Source organism: Orbilia oligospora, assembly GCF_000225545.1.
Source record: "Orbilia oligospora ATCC 24927 unplaced genomic scaffold scaffold00210, whole genome shotgun sequence".
NCBI lineage: Eukaryota > Fungi > Ascomycota > Orbiliomycetes > Orbiliales > Orbiliaceae > Orbilia > Orbilia oligospora.
In genome coordinates this window covers 162723-178242 of record NW_011645767.1, presented here as the reverse complement: position 1 = coordinate 178242, position 15520 = coordinate 162723, and the positions used below count along the sequence as shown (strand labels likewise).

Sequence of the window (15520 nt, the reverse complement as noted above, 5' to 3'; positions counted from 1 at the left end):
TTGGTTGACTTCATGTATTGTTTAATGAAGCGTGTTGAGGTGTGGTATTTCCTTGCTAGTCGAGCAGGAAGTTTATATTTACAGGCCATCTTGAATAGGAAGTTAAATCAATATCGTTGACGTTGACTCAATTCTCATGGGAAAAAAAACATAAAATATAAATTCCAAAAGAAATTTAATTCTCAAAAAACGCCCATCCATGCATATTCTAGTGATATAAATACCCAAACCTTAATATATCATCAATATCATGATTCAAAAAAAGAAACCGCTCTTCAAAGCCCCGCCATAAGTTCATCCCAAGTAATCGGCTTCTTAACCGCATTACTAAACCCTTCTCTAAAACTACACCAAATCTTCGCCCCTTCACCAACGCCCACAACCTTCCTCTTCTTACTTCTCCCCGAATCCCCTCCATCTTCACCATCACCACCATCATCTTGGGCTATAATCCTACCAAAGAAATCTCGTTTAACACCGCTACTACCACCACCAGCATTCTTTTTCAATTCTTTTTCCTTTTCTTTTTCCTTTTGTCTTGTAGATGCTGATAATCCTATATCCACACCTGGATTTGCAGCTGCGAACCTTTCTTGACGAATTCGTTCTTGTTGGAGAACTGTGAATTTTCTTAGTTCTTGATCGAGGACCTGACGGACTGCGAATCGGGTGGTCATGGTTGGTGTGTCTTGTGTGAATGTTTTGTAATTCGATAGAGCGTCGAATGGTCTTCATAAGAGGTATCCCGCCGTTAGTAAACCGCCATAAACCTCAGATTAAAAAATTTCAGGTTATAGATAAAAAAGAAATAAGGAATATACTCACGGTTCCATCCTAAACACCCACCCGCCACCTCTCCCCATACTATCCCCCTCAACCCTCAATTTTTCAAACCCAACATTACACTCCGCCAAAACCTCCACCGCCCTTCCCACCATTTTCTTCTCAACCTCTCTTCTCACACTTGCCACACCGGGACCATCTTTTCCGCCGACTAATACGGGGTTGACTTTTGGTTGAATGATTTGGATCAGGAATGGTGCTAGTTCGTATGCCACCGTTTCCACGGGTTTAAATCCTCTGATGAGATTATAAGGAAGTATACCGATTAATTGGCTCAAGGTACTCATTGTGGCCTTTTGCGCTTCTCTCATTTCGAAATCGGCTTTTGCACCGGAGAAGGGGGGTATGATTTCTTCTTCTTCCCCTGCGTTATTATTATTGCCTCCTTTCTTCCCGAAGGCTCTTCGGCCTTTTAATGTTGTTGCAGCGGGTGTGGCGAATAACGTATGTAATCCTAACAATGGGGTGCTGAGATAAGGCGTAAGTTCATAATCTTGGCTTCCGCCGAAGACTTTGGCGTTTAATAGATCGTGCATGAATATCCATTCGTATGCTTTGTTGGGTTTTGTGAGGGTTGGGTCGTCGTGGAACGGGTGGGTTGGGTATTTTGCAAAACAGTCGGTCATGATTTTGTCGAATTCGCCGGAGGATTCGATTAGGTTTCTGAGTTTTTGGATGGTTCGGGATTTTGAGGATGTTGAAGGGAGGGTTTGTTGGGTGGTGGTGGTGGTTTTGTTTGTGGATTTTGAGACGAAGCTGGAGGAAGCAGATGGGTCTTCTTCGAGGAAGACTCGTTCTACGACTTCTCTGACGCCGTTGCCGCGGCCGCCGCTTGAGGCCCCGTCGTTGGCACCTAGTCCGCCGCCGTTTGAGAATTCTTCTTCCACCCATTTTTTGGTCATTCGGATCTTTGGTATTTCTTTTCCTTTGCCTTTTCCTATCGTGGATGTCTTTGCTGGTTCTTTGAGGTTTTCCTTTGCTGCTGCGCTCAATAGTCTTCCGCAGGCCCATTCTCCAGCGACCATAACTCCTCTAACGTCACCAGACCACTCTGCCATGAAATCTGCTGAGCTAATATTTCCATTCCCACCTTCTAACTCCACAAGTCTTCTGATAGCATCAGAGTCCCCCTCTACCCCTTCCCTCTCGAAGATTTCTTTCAGCCTCCCGAGTACCAATCCTAACGGTGGCCTTTTGGTATAAACAATCTCACACAACGGTCTCAAAGACTTCAAACTAGGGGCGTAAAGATCATTACAAACAGCAATAATCGGCCTCAAAAACCTAAATTTCTCTCCTTTCTTCCCCCCTTTCCTCTTCATAACCTGAGCATCCGGGTCTCCCGAATTCCGTTTATCTTGCTCGATTAAATCTACCAATGCTTTAATAAATCCACCCTCGCCAGCCCCGTCTCCGGTAACACCATCGATTTCGTCGATGACCACACAGATGGGTTTCCCGCGTTTGGCGTCCCCCATGTGTACCGTATTCGTCCCGACAACGTCTTTGATTCTGTTTTTTACCACACTGGCCGTTCGGTCATCTGATGCATTGATTTCGAGGGGTTCGTACCCTGCTTGTTTTGCAAGTACATGTGCCATTGTTGTCTTTCCGAGTCCAGGTGGTCCAGTAACGAGTAATATTCTCCTACTTCTCTGTTCCTCGCTCAACATTGACTTATCGTTCTTCTTCCCTGCCGCAGCTCCAAAAACAATAGAATCCCATCCTTTAAGCCATCGTAATATGTGACGATGGGTTCTTTCGTCACCCAAAAGATCTGTAAATCTCTTGGCACGGTATTTTTCCGTCCATAGTAATTTCCTATTCTTTTTATCAGAACTACTGACTGTGGACTTTGTAGTGGTGCTATTGGTTATTGCCAACGATTGGACTTTATTGGCTAATTCGCGAGCGGCAGCGTCGGCTTCGGCTTGCAGTCTTGCGGTTTCGGCTTCGGATTTTATACGTTCTTTTAGGTTGTAGATGTCTATACCGTAGAATCTTCGTTCGGAGCGTGGGAGGGGGTCGTTTCTTTCTTTTTCTGATCGGTGGGAGTTTACGAGGGAGTTCCGGTAGATTTTTAGACGGTTCGGAGGGTGTTGGAGGATGTGGATTGTTTCGCCGGTGGAGGAGACTACTTTTGTGCGGGTGTAGGCGTTTGGTTTTGGTTGTGATTGTGTAGGTTGCAGGAGGGATGTGGGTGGAGCTGTGTAGATTGAAGGAGTGGTTGGATCTGCTTCTTCCAGAGTGAAGGGAGTATCTTCCGGGTTCTGGTTTTCTTTGTCGATTGGTTTAGAAGATATGTTGGTTTGAGGAGGGAGACGTGGGGTGGTTATGTCGTCTAGGTTTTCTTCTATGTCGAAGGGATGGCTGTATGCTCTGTCGTAGATGTTTTCCTCCGCAGGTGTTTTGTAACTTTTATTATTACCATTATTATTATTATTCGCATCGTTTTGTATTATTGTAAATGGGTTATTAGCTTTTTCGTCCTCTGCTGCTTCCATGCTAAACGGATTACTCAATTGACTATCACCGTTTGATTTTGAAGCTGTAGAGTCGTCTTGCATGTTGAATGGGTTACTTTCTTCGATGTCCATAGGAGGCTCGGCCTCTTCTATAGAAAATGGATTATCTTCCATTTCTTCGATCTCTTCCCCCTGTTTAGGTGGTGGCGACGAAGCTGTTACTAATGGTGGCGACGAAGGCAGTATATGTGCTACTTGCGAGCTCGGGCAGAATGTTATATCTGTAAATTGGGAGCGGTCGATTGGTAATTCTTGAGCGTATCTCTTAGATGGCGACTCTAATACAATCCAAATTCGAAACTCCAAATTATTAGCATTAACCTTCATTAAATAACTTTTTGAAGTATATATTTCCAAAGGTGTATATGTACTTATGTATATGTACATAGAATAACATACCAGGATACTCAAAATCGCTTCTAAACCCCAAACTAACCCCCTTGGGCACAGTATGCTGAATAACCACCCCTTCCTTCCTCAACCGCTCCTGTCGCTCTCTAGCTGTATCCTCAATAGCCTCACGTGTATCTTCACTATGTTGGAAGTCTAGTTGGATATCTTCAGCTGTCTGCTGTGCTTCTAGAACGTGGAGTTCGTCGTCTTCAGGTATATCGTCTAGTTCGTCTAGCTCTGGTAGGATCTGGGGTTCGGAATCGATGTTGTAGGAGGAGAATGATAGGTCTGATGGGATGTTCATTGCTCCATTTGCAATTAAATATAATATTTTGGTTATGCTGTTCGAGCTTGAGGTATAGATTGTGGCATTGTTGGTAGCTGATGTCGATGTTGATAGCTACTTTGGGTGCTTAGCTTGGTGGTTGTAGATATTGGCAGCAGTATTTGTCCGGGATGTTTGGAGGGGGTTACTTTACGCGCATTGGCGAAAACACCAACACGAAACGGCGCGACTTCATCTTGATAACTTCAACCACATCCATTCTTCGGCTAGAAGATACATTTTAAAAATCAAAAAAAAATTAATTTATGAAATTGAAAAGAGATATTCTTAATACAACTATTCTATAATCCCTACAAGTTTCTAGTAATATTTTCCATCAATAACAATCGACAATCAACAATTGGCAAATTTAACCGCGGTGCACCCAAAAAGGGACCCTGCCAAATCTGCAACAAGGGGCATCGACTTCCAACACAAACCGTTCAAAGCTCGCCTCCTTGGAACCGGTTCGAACCGACGCCCCACTTTTTACCACTCTCCCATCTCTATTCTTACTTCACCGTTTAAACCTTTCCAATCCTCTAGAATTCCGTTTCAAAAAAAACAATAAATACCAGATGATACACTAAAAACCGTGGTCCGGCGCTAGTAAAATAGGTAGTATCCTGTCAAACTGTAACATGTTTCGAAAGTTTTGGTGGATTTTCACAGAAGGATCAGACGAATGTTTCGACAGAACCTTCTTACTATACGTTGGAATAGAACGCTTAATACAGATGGTTGAAACTGATGCCTGATGATATCAATTTGTGCTTCTTTTTTATTTTATATGTATGAGATCGCTTTTTGAGAAATATATAAGTAGAGTACTTTGCCGTTTGAGTTACAATAGCTTCTCTTTCCTCTTCAGCGCGAGTCGCCAGGACGGTTTTTGATATCTTCATTTTTGACATTCACTTCACTTCTTTGCTGTTGAGCAGCTTTTTCTTTCATTCACTATTCCTATTCACTATTCCTATTCCCATTCACTTCTACCTTCACTTCCTATTCCCTTCCTTCCTCTCCATCGATCACCTTCATCCCCAAATACCCCTCCCAAATCCATAATCCATAATCCATCCCTCCCTCAAAATGCACATCCCAACCCTCCTCACAGCTCTAACCCTCCTCCCCTCCTCCCTCTCCCTCTCCATCCCATTCATCTCCCGTCGTCAATCCCCATGTTTCATAATAGGATCCACCCCACTCCCCGCCGAAACCCTCAAAATCGCCAACGACTTAGCATCAACCGTCACCTGCGACGTCTCCGTTCGACCGTTACAGAACATCCCGGACACGATATCCGGAGGAGTTAAATTTTCCTCTATAAACTTCGAGAATAGTGATTTGTTACCTTTGGATTGTTCGTTTAACATTCCCCCTCCCCTTCTCTCTCTTTGATTCTTTAGTTCTAAATATATAGGTACCTACTTAAAAATAAACAAGTAAACCTCAAACTAACCCCAGTATAATAAATATCTACAATAGTCGCCCTAACAACCTTCTCAACCCCCTCCCCCCCATCCTCAGCTTCACTAACCCTCTTCACCAACCGTCTAAACACCTACCTATCCCAAGAAGCCGCAGTGCGCAGCATAGGCGGCTCATTATCCATCAAAGCTCCAAAATTCTTTCTAGCCTTTCAAGTAGCTAGGATTAAAACATCTAGGGGGATAGCGATTACCGATCCGGGACAGACTGTGGAGCATTTATTGGAGAAGTACGTAATAATATCCCCTTTTTATTATTTTTATTATTATTATTTTTATTATTATTATTATTTTGTTTATTTAAGTATTTAAGACTAACATCTTTTTGATATGAAAATATATAGAGTAATCAAAAACGCCGGAAGGGTTAGTCAGGTCACCAAAGATGAGATTACGAGGTTAGCAAAGGATTTATAAAATCTCTCTCTCAAAAAAGATAGATCTATATATACCTACCTACTACATCAAAAACCTAAATTGTATATATTTAACTATATCATACAAATACCCAGAACGGGGATTAGGTTAATTACTTTAATACATTAGATATTTAAAATGTATGAGCAATTAACAAGAATTTTCTACGTTGTACCATCTTGACTAAGTAAGTATCAAGATAGATATACATACTACTCATAATAAACCCCACCCCCCTTCAATAACAAAATCAACCAACCAATTAATTATACTCAAACATCGATCCAATAATCAACTCCACAAGCTTCCATCCCGCAGTAATATCTTACGAAATTAAACATGTCCAACGTCAACAAAAACAGAGTACTGGCACCTCCATCCCAATGTAACTTTAAAAAAGCCGTCTATATATCTGTCTACGTAAATATCAAAAACCAAAACTCATCAATTTCATGGCTAATTAATTTAAGCCTCCAATCAATTATAAGCTAACCAAAATAACATAAGGGCTGCTGCTGCCGGATAGATCATCTAGACAATACTGCGAGACCGGCCGAGGAAACAAAATTTCACCTTAGGGCTAAATTATAAAAGGGACAATTAAACAGCGATTGATCACGACATTAATATATCAAAATCCAGGAGCTTAAGATTGGAAAAAAAAGACCCATTATCCGCCAACCATGTTAAGATACACGCAAGTGAATGAACAAAAAGAGAGAAAAAAAAAGGGGGGGAGAAGGGAGCGAGAGTACTAATAATATAATATAATAATAAGTTAAGTATATAAAAAAAAAAGAAAACTCCCAACAATATGCAAATTCACAAGCTCTTTTTTTTGTTCCAAGCACAAAGGTAAAGTCAACGAGAGAGAGAAAAAAAAAAAGTCACACAAAACAAAAACTACAGAACAAAAAAATACTATGTATATATATCACAACCTCGCGCGCTTACATTTGCGATAGTTGTATATCAATCTGTGAATCCAAGAACTTCCTTCTGTCCCCTGTCAACTCAGTCTGCAATCTCTGCTCGACGAGTGCCCTGACCTGCTTCTTCGTTACTGTATCCAAATCAACCGCATTTAGACAATCCCTCACGACGGCCGTGATGGTGGCATCGTCTGGTCCCTGAAGACCCCTCTGGAAATCAAGCACGCTACTTGCCGGCCTCGACCCAGCATAGCCGCTAAGTGCTCTCTGGAATCCAGGACTTGGTGACGGCGAAAGCAAGTTACCCTCGCTGCGTCCGTTACCACCGTGTGTCTCTGCCCAGTAATCACCAGCCTGGCTCATCGCCCGGCTCGGACTCGCGCTTCTATTAAAATTCGAGTAAGAGCTCTGGCGAACCGAGTTTCGACCAAGGGGTGATGGGCTGTGTGGGTGTGGTGCCAAGTATGGGTTTCCTCCAAAGTGAAGGGTGCTAGCGGGCTTAACAGAAGAGTAAACGCTCTGCATGTCATCCATCTCGTATCCGTGGCCGTGACCACCAGCGTCGTCATAGTACTTTTCAACATGGGTGGCGACTCTTCGGCCAGGGAGACTATTCTGAGCGGCATAGTCATCCCATGTTTGAAGTGGGATGGAAGCAGGATCGAACTCTTCCTCTTCGACAGCAACGATCTTCTTGTCACCAGCCTCGCCAACAACGATACGGGTGGAACCCCATGAGAAATCGTCTTGCTTCCAGAAAGAGTACATTGGAAGGATGAAGGAGTAAACCGGGTAGGCTAGAATGTAGATAATCATCCATCCGATGTGCTGCCATTGACGTTTGATCAAGAAAATGAGAGCTTGAAGACCGTAGACAACAGCAATCATGATAAGCGAGATCTGGGGGAATTGACCGGTAGGATTGGCAGCCTGGTAGATAAGATAGACAATGTAGGCACAAGTAGACGGAAGCATAATGGTACCTATGGTTTACGTTAGTTTATGCCACTCTTGGACCAGAGGAGATGGGATGGGGGTAGCTTACCAGCAAGATCGATGAAGACAATGAATCTCATGGAGAACAAACAGAAACCACACATATCCTTCAGCCACATCAATTCAACCAAGTTGTGGATTGTAGAATTGATCCAACGACGTCTCTGGGAAAGCAAGACGCTCCAGGTTTCGGGGGCAGCGGTAAGAGCATATGCGTCGGGAATAAATTTGAAGCTCATATGTGGGAAATGCTTGGTCATCAAAGTAGTCAAGAAACGATCCTCACCAAGGGACAACAGATTTTTCTTGTGGAGAGTGTCAACATTGCCATCGGAGTATTCGTCAATGACCTTGCTAGAGATGATCAATGGGCGGCCCTTGTCGGCAGTTCTAAGACGGTACATGCAGAAACTATTATTTTGTTAGCAGAGAGTAACATCATTTACTGAAATTGAGCTTTGACTTACCATCCGGGAAGACAGGTGACGGATCCGAAGAGAGATTCGAAGGATTTGGCAAGATGATGGGAGATATAGTATTCGTAAACCTGGATCATAGTCCACCAACTCTGCTCTTCGTTTTCCAAAGAGGTTTCACCACAAATACCAGCAATCTTTGCGTTATTGGCACAAGCAGAAATCAAACGGTTCAACGAGTCCTCGCGGACGCAAGTATCGGCATCAACCATGAGCAAGTACTCGTAAAGTTCAGGATCCACACCGATGACATTGTTGATTTGGTGGAAGAGTTCGAGCTGAAGTGGAGACATGGGAGTGCGGTGGTGAACCTTGTTCAAGAAGTCCATGAGAAGAACCTGCGAGTCACGCTTACCACGATTGCCGGGTTTGGAGGTCTCTGATTCCTTGCCGACTTTAACGACGACGATATAAGGAACAACCCGACCTTCGTATTCATACAAACCAGAGTAAACCTTGCCATAATTGAGTTGCTTAGAACCTTCGCCAACACTCTTGAAAGGGAGAGCTGGAGGGTTAACGCTAGGATCAACGCCGAGGATGTCAAGGATGATTTGGGGTGTAGCCTGGTCGTTTCCGCCACCGATAACCATTCCGTCGCAAATGATGAACATGAGCTTACGTTTGTTTTCATAGTTCAGAGCGGTTAGGGAGTCGATGGCTTTCCGCAGGGAGTCTTCACCTTCGGTATACGCGGGAACTTGGCAGATAACGAACTTGTCTTGCATAGATGGGGACTTCTTTCCTCCAAGTTGGAGAGCAGCAAGAAACTTGATACCAATGACGGAACAGAGAACAACGGCCAAGGAGAGCAGAATGTAACCTTGGACCTTGCATCGAGCGGAGTCCCTGACGTCGAGAGTACCAATGTGGAAAGCATTGTCCAAGCAATTGCGGTAGTTGCGCTGACGGTTTGGTCCGAGGTTATCTCGGAACTGGGTAGAAATATCGCCACCGGGGTTGGATTGAACAATATCAGTGAATGATTCGTTGAAGAAATTGAAGTAACGGTCACCGATCAATTTTTGGGAGTAGAAGTAGTTTGTAAGATCGTAGATGTGGCCATCGAGAATGAACCAGTTGCGAGAGTATCTCAAACCCTCGCTGGCAACATCTTCCTTTTTATAGACAACACGTCCCTTGTAGTATTCCTTGATCTTGGGCTTGAAGCGGTCTTGGTACCAGTTCTTGTTGAAAAGGACAGAACGTCGATCAGGCTGTCTGTTTCCGATGAGATGCTCGACGGTAGGTTGCTCAATGGCGTTAGTGTTATTGAATCGGAGGTAGACAGTGTCATCATCCACCACCCCTGGACAGGCAACGGTAAGAGGCATTTGGAAGTAGGCAGTAAGGTCCATTCCGGCGACCGCTTTCATTGTCGCGCCGAGGACAGGGGTGTCAGTATCGCTATGGTCGATACGCCAAAATTTCGTGATATCGTAAGCCGTTCCGTTGATCGCAACCCAAAAGTCGTTTTCATCTGTATGGTATCCAACTTCTTTAACACTGAATGTGTTTTTCGATTCCGGACAGACGACATCAGCGAGACCAACAATGTAGAAGACGAGAGCACCGTTTGCAACCAAGATCCAGAAGAAAAGAACAACTTTTTCTCTCCAGGCAAATCGGACGTCTGGTCTTCGCATACGGCCGACATATCGGAGTAAGATAGAGGGAATCCAGAAAGTCATAGCCCAGACGAAAGCAACCCAGACACGGCGACCAATGGTTCGTGGTGCCTTTTGAATCTTGACCTTTTTGGCGATTTCTTCGTCCTTGAGAGTCTCTGGATTGTATCCAGAATCGATCTCCTTTTCACCTTTATCGGCGACACCAAGAGCGCGAGGAGGAGCCATGGACATGGGTCTATTAATGAGGCCGGTTGCGGGATTGTCACCACTTTGCGAGGCAACACTGTTGAGCAAGTTGTCACGGCTCTCGCCTTGTGCCATGAGGCCGTTAGATCCCATGGGTGGGAAGAAACCGCTATTGTTGCGAGAAAGGGCGTTAAAAGATCCTGGGGTTTCAGCGTACCCAGGGCCCATCGTACCCATTCCCATCCCGGGTCTAATGTCAAGCATCGACTCCACTTGCCACCAGGCGGATTCGCTCATCCAAACCCTCTCCTTACCGACAACGGCTTCCCCGTTGCTCCACCCTTTCTCAATAACCCAGGTCTCAACACCATCACGGCCAGAGAGGCAGCCGAGCATGTTGTATCTCTGGTAGATTTCGTCAAAATCAAAGTCGGCTGTGAAGTCAAGACGCTTGTTCCTGCGGTTGGACCACTCTACCAATCTCCAAGCTCTGATTTGTCGGGAGACGGTAGCTGCAGACCAGCCGGCTTGGGTGGAAAGGGACATGGCACGGGAATCTGGAGCAGATGTTCCATCGCTTGGGCTTAGAGAAAGGTGGAACCAGGTTCGGCTGGTGGAAAGAACGGACATAACGTCCAACTTTTCAAACTTGATGCCGTTTTCTTCGGGGAGAAGGACTTGTTTCAAGAAGCCCTCGGATTCGACTTCCCGTCCGATCTTCTCCATCAAGCCCTCCTTTCTGTCTTTTTCGTAGTCCTTCTCGCGTTGCTTAGAGGAGTCTCCTTCGAAATCAAGGATAGCCTGCTTCATCTCACGGAGAACCGCGCTGTTGGCAGGAGTAACTTCGAGCCCATCATCTTTCATTTCGGCATTGATTCCCATTTCGTCATCAAAAACAATTCTCATTGATAGGGCCTTGGCTTGAGCTTCGTTGGGGATCTCGACGAGAGAGATAGCAACAGTGTCTCCATTGCTGCTGTCACCGGATTCCTTTTTGGCGTTGAATTGAGCTTCCATGGCAGCGTTGGCCTTGGTGATGATCCAATTGACGAGGTTCTCATAAGCGGTACCGATGAATCTTTCACGGTCTTCAGCACCCATATCGACGAAGACCTGAGGATCGATGCCCAAGAGACCGGCAACATCCTCGCAGACTTCCTCTACTTCATCATCTGGTGTCAAAACGCTAATAGTGTTTCCTAGCTTGAGGATACCGGCAAGAACCGAGAGAACACCTCTGAGCAGACTACCCTTGATACCAATGTCCCTAAGACCTTGTCGGAAGTCCTCAGCACCGGCAGCGTCGTCGGCAGTTGGATGCCATGCTGGTGGGAAATAAGTGCCGGATCGTCGAAGGAGGGCATATTTGTCGGGTGATTGGAGGGAGAGGTATTCACGTTCTTGGGGAGAAGAGGCAGATGAAAGTAGATAGTAGAAAACGTCGAAACCACGATAGCCAACCTGAGCTGGAATGTGTGTAAGACCTCTGGCTGTATCAATGCCTTCAGGGGTAAGGGCAATAGAACACGAGACTGGCTCTCCGTCGAGGGAAATGTGATGAGTAACAACGAGACCATTATGGAGTGGAGTCTGGGGAGCCAACGGGGAGAGAGCAGTAAGGAATGGACGGATAGTGTTCAAAGTAGAAGCTAGAATTGTCGGAGGACGAGGGAAGCTATCTAGGAGAGGAGTAAGAGCAGGAGTTGTCGATGCCGGTGTGAGAGAACTATTTTTTTTTTGTGGAGAGTTAGTCAAATCAAGATTATTCATCGATTGAAGGTTATAAAAGCAAGTAGTAGGTTGGTTGGTGTACTCACGCAAGAACGACACACTGATCCTCAGCACGTCGACGAGCGTGTTCCCATACTCGCGAAGTGAGAGAAGTATCGATGGTATCCGCACCGGAAGCACCAACGTTGGTACCCATGGTACCATTTGAACCACTAGAGGCAAGAGCACTAGTCACGACAAGACTAGTGCTGGCATCCAGCTGGAAGGACGAGCCAGCCCCGAATGCATTGTGAAGAGAGGCAATCAAAGAAGAAGTATTGATGTTGCCTGATGCCTGTTGATTGGAGGGCATTGCCCCCGAGGCAGTAGAATAGACAGAATGGCGGTGGCCGTGAGCCATCTCGTCGACTAAGATGTCGGACATTGTCACGTTAGTGTCTTTGTTCCTTTAATTCAATTTGAAATGAATTGATTGCTACACAAAGGGGGTTGAGGAATATTTGGTTTGGTCGGGTCGGGCCACTACCACCATCAAAGGGGGGGGAGGTTGGCCGTTGACACGATGGGAATGATGAACAACGTGATCGAAGGCATGATGATAATAATAATACTAATATATTCACGGTGGATACACCAGAGGTGAGCGAGCGAGTGAGTGAGTACATACCTGTTTGCAAGTCTAGCACAAACGGCTAGAATTCACGAGAGTCGCGGTCTGTTTGTCTGAGATGCTATCCGTCTAAAAAAAAGGTATACGATACCTTTGATGAATTAAAGGAACATACGGGCCCAACCGAATGGACTGGGAGGTCGTCAAGGAGCCGCAACTCGAAGGAGGTCGTTGAGTTGAGTTGAGAAAGGGATGAAACCGAAGAAGCTATGAAGAACAAAAACACTTTTTCTTTCTCTTCTCGTCTCTTTCTTCTCAAATCGTGATATAAATTATTAGTAGTAGTGGTAGTAGTAATATGTAGCAGTAGTAATAACAGTAGTGATTGTGTATATATTTTTTGTCGTTTTCGTGAGCTGGAATTAGATGGTTTATTTGCTTGGGAAGCAAAGAATAAGAAGCGGAAGAACACCCAAAGGGGGTCTTGTTATTATTATCGAGGCGTAGTGGTAGTGGTTAGTGGTTGTTTGTGTGTATCAGAGTGGTAATGGTAAATGGTCTAAGCATCAAAGCAAGGCGGTTGCCATGCGTCGGTCGGTTGGTCGGTCGGTTTAGCTGAAGACAGACAGACACCCCCAAAAATAGCCGACAGGAGCAGAAGAGCTGAAGGCGGATGTCGACGCTGAAGAACGAGCGGAAATAGAACTAAAATAAAATAGAATAAAATAAACAACCTCGAACCGGATTAACGAATGGGAGGTTCTTGACGTAACGACCGTCTACAAAAGGGTCAAAGAACGAACGAGTGTGAAGAATAGCACAACCAAAAAAAAAAAAAAGGCTTGGGGGATGGAAGAAAGATGAAGTGAAGAGAAATGAAGTGAGGTGAGGGTGGAGTGAAGAAGTTCAGGTCACAGAAAAGGGAGAGAGAGAGAGAAGGCCACCCCGTTCGGCCAGGATGCATGAATCGGGGCTAAGAATTAGAATGGGTTGCAATTGGTTTGTCCGGGCAAGCAAGGCAAAGGCACATACATACTACATGTGCAGACAGAGCAGGGAAGGTGACCGAGAAGAGAAGAAAAAAAAAAAAAAAAAAAAAAAAAGGAGACACGCTAAAACGGGCTAACCAAACGGTGTACATGCTACATGCTAAAAGTACCTACATACTTCTTACTAGTACATACAAACATCATCTATAGGACGGATATGCCTGGGATTTCGTTAGTCGAAAAGATGGGCTTCGCTTTTGGGACACTAGGAATCGAGAACGGCTCAACTTGATACCTCCTTACATACGGTACAAGCATACTACACAATATACTTCATAACACACACATAGCATAGCATATGTAGCATACTCTGCACTTTGAGCACATATGTAAGTAAGTATCATATACGATGCGATATTATAAATTGGAGGAAGGAAGAATAGTCCAAGCCCTGCGAGGAACGGACCATTCGAGAAATGCCAGACAAATTTCTTCTCGCTTGTAATTCAATTCAATTCAATTCAATTCAATTCAAAACCCCCCTTGCTCAGCTTACAGCCTGGAATAATCATACTCGACATTTCCTTCCGGCTAGCAGGACCCTTCCACGGATTTTGCATATGCAGATGATATGATATGATGGACTGGAATTCCGTCATATAATGATATACTTGTGTAAATAGGTATACCGTTACCAGACCATACCATATACATACCATACCAGGAGAGGTCATAGTACATTATTATAGTATTAAATATTATTATTATTATTATTATCATCATCATGCCATGCCGTACCGTGCCATGTCGACATTGGTGTCTCATTGTCTCATTGCATTTTTAGTGGGACAAAAACAACGCGTTGATCGTCCCGATAGACGCTCTTTTGTCGACACTCAAACAAACCTCACTTCTGCTCTCACTCTCTCTCACTCTCACTCTCTTTCTCCCTCTCTTTCTCCTCTCGAAACTTAACTCAATTCGAGACTTCGAAACCCAAAAACACTAATTCCTTTTTTTTCTCTTTCGTGTGTGTACCCGAGAATAAAGTACCTGTACCTGGAACAAGGTCCGGTACCTGAGGCGTCCACAGGCCAATGAGGCGCCACCAATTTGTACCCGGAACTAGTCCGGTGTGTTCCTGCGAAGGGGACACTAACCTTAAAGAAGCGAACCCCTGAAAACTGCCATTTGCTGCCAGTTGCTGCCAATTGCCCTTTGCAGGTGGGGCGCTGCCGATTTGTTCATTTTTTCTGGCCCGCTATTTTTGGACGATCCCACCCTGAACACCCCTGACCCCGGCCGGGAAGGACGCTACCCAGCGGACAATTTGATTGAAAAGTCTTGTTTTTTTATTTTTATTTTTTTTTATTACAGATCTTTTCTCAGCCCGGTTTTAATTAGGAAGATGCCATTAGTATCATTACAAACATAGTACGGAGTAGTAGTAGTAGAATATACTATGTATGCCAGGTGGTGAGGCTAACGGTACCGGGTATGTTGTAATAGACAACGGGTAATGGGTTACATCGAGTACATGGCACCTGTCGATAAACTATTCAAAATGGAGAGACCGATTGGGCGGGGAGGGGGGTTGTTTCTTTATTTATAACACTTGGGTTACCTCCGACCATCAAACATCAACCACATGCTCTCCCGGACAAGCTTCCCTTTTCCTCGCAAGATGTAAACAAATTAGGAGTGAAATCAAAAAAAAAAATAGCCTGTGCGGCTGGTGGGAAAGTCTGAGTGAGAGGGTGTGTGTGTGAGAATGAGTGAGAGTGGATGAGAAGAGAAGAGGGAAGGGGAAGGGGAAGAGAGAGAGGCAAAGGAAAAGGCTTGTCTTGCATCGTATTGACGATACTACATACATATCATACGAACAGGAACAGGATTCTCTCATTCAATAAACACCACACCAACTACCAGACTCGTCAAATGTTCCGAGGCAGGGGGGGGTGGTTGAAAAATAGATT

The 15520-nt window shown here is 44.7% G+C and overlaps 3 protein-coding genes across 3 annotated transcripts; 1 reads left to right on the top strand and 2 right to left on the bottom strand.

Moving 5' to 3' along the window:
* Window positions 1–275: 275 nt before the first annotated feature.
* AOL_s00210g40 (uncharacterized protein) lies at window positions 276–4065 on the bottom strand (the record flags this gene model as incomplete). The annotated part of the gene is made up of 3 exons (XM_011128842.1): window positions 276–729; window positions 826–3646; window positions 3768–4065. 3 exons carry the CDS (start codon window positions 4063–4065, stop codon window positions 276–278), a joined length of 3573 nt encoding a protein of 1190 aa, XP_011127144.1.
* A 1113-nt stretch (window positions 4066–5178) lies between these two features.
* Window positions 5179–5993, top strand: AOL_s00210g39 (uncharacterized protein; the record flags this gene model as incomplete). The annotated part of the gene is made up of 3 exons (XM_011128841.1): window positions 5179–5449; window positions 5575–5806; window positions 5921–5993. The coding sequence occupies 3 exons, from the start codon at window positions 5179–5181 to the stop codon at window positions 5991–5993; spliced, it is 576 nt and encodes a 191-aa protein (XP_011127143.1).
* A 950-nt stretch (window positions 5994–6943) lies between these two features.
* Window positions 6944–12345, bottom strand: AOL_s00210g38 (uncharacterized protein; the record flags this gene model as incomplete). Its single annotated transcript, XM_011128840.1, has 4 exons — window positions 6944–7908; window positions 7971–8332; window positions 8389–11940; window positions 12032–12345. The coding sequence occupies 4 exons, from the start codon at window positions 12343–12345 to the stop codon at window positions 6944–6946; spliced, it is 5193 nt and encodes a 1730-aa protein (XP_011127142.1).
* Between the last annotated feature and the right edge of the window lie 3175 nt (window positions 12346–15520).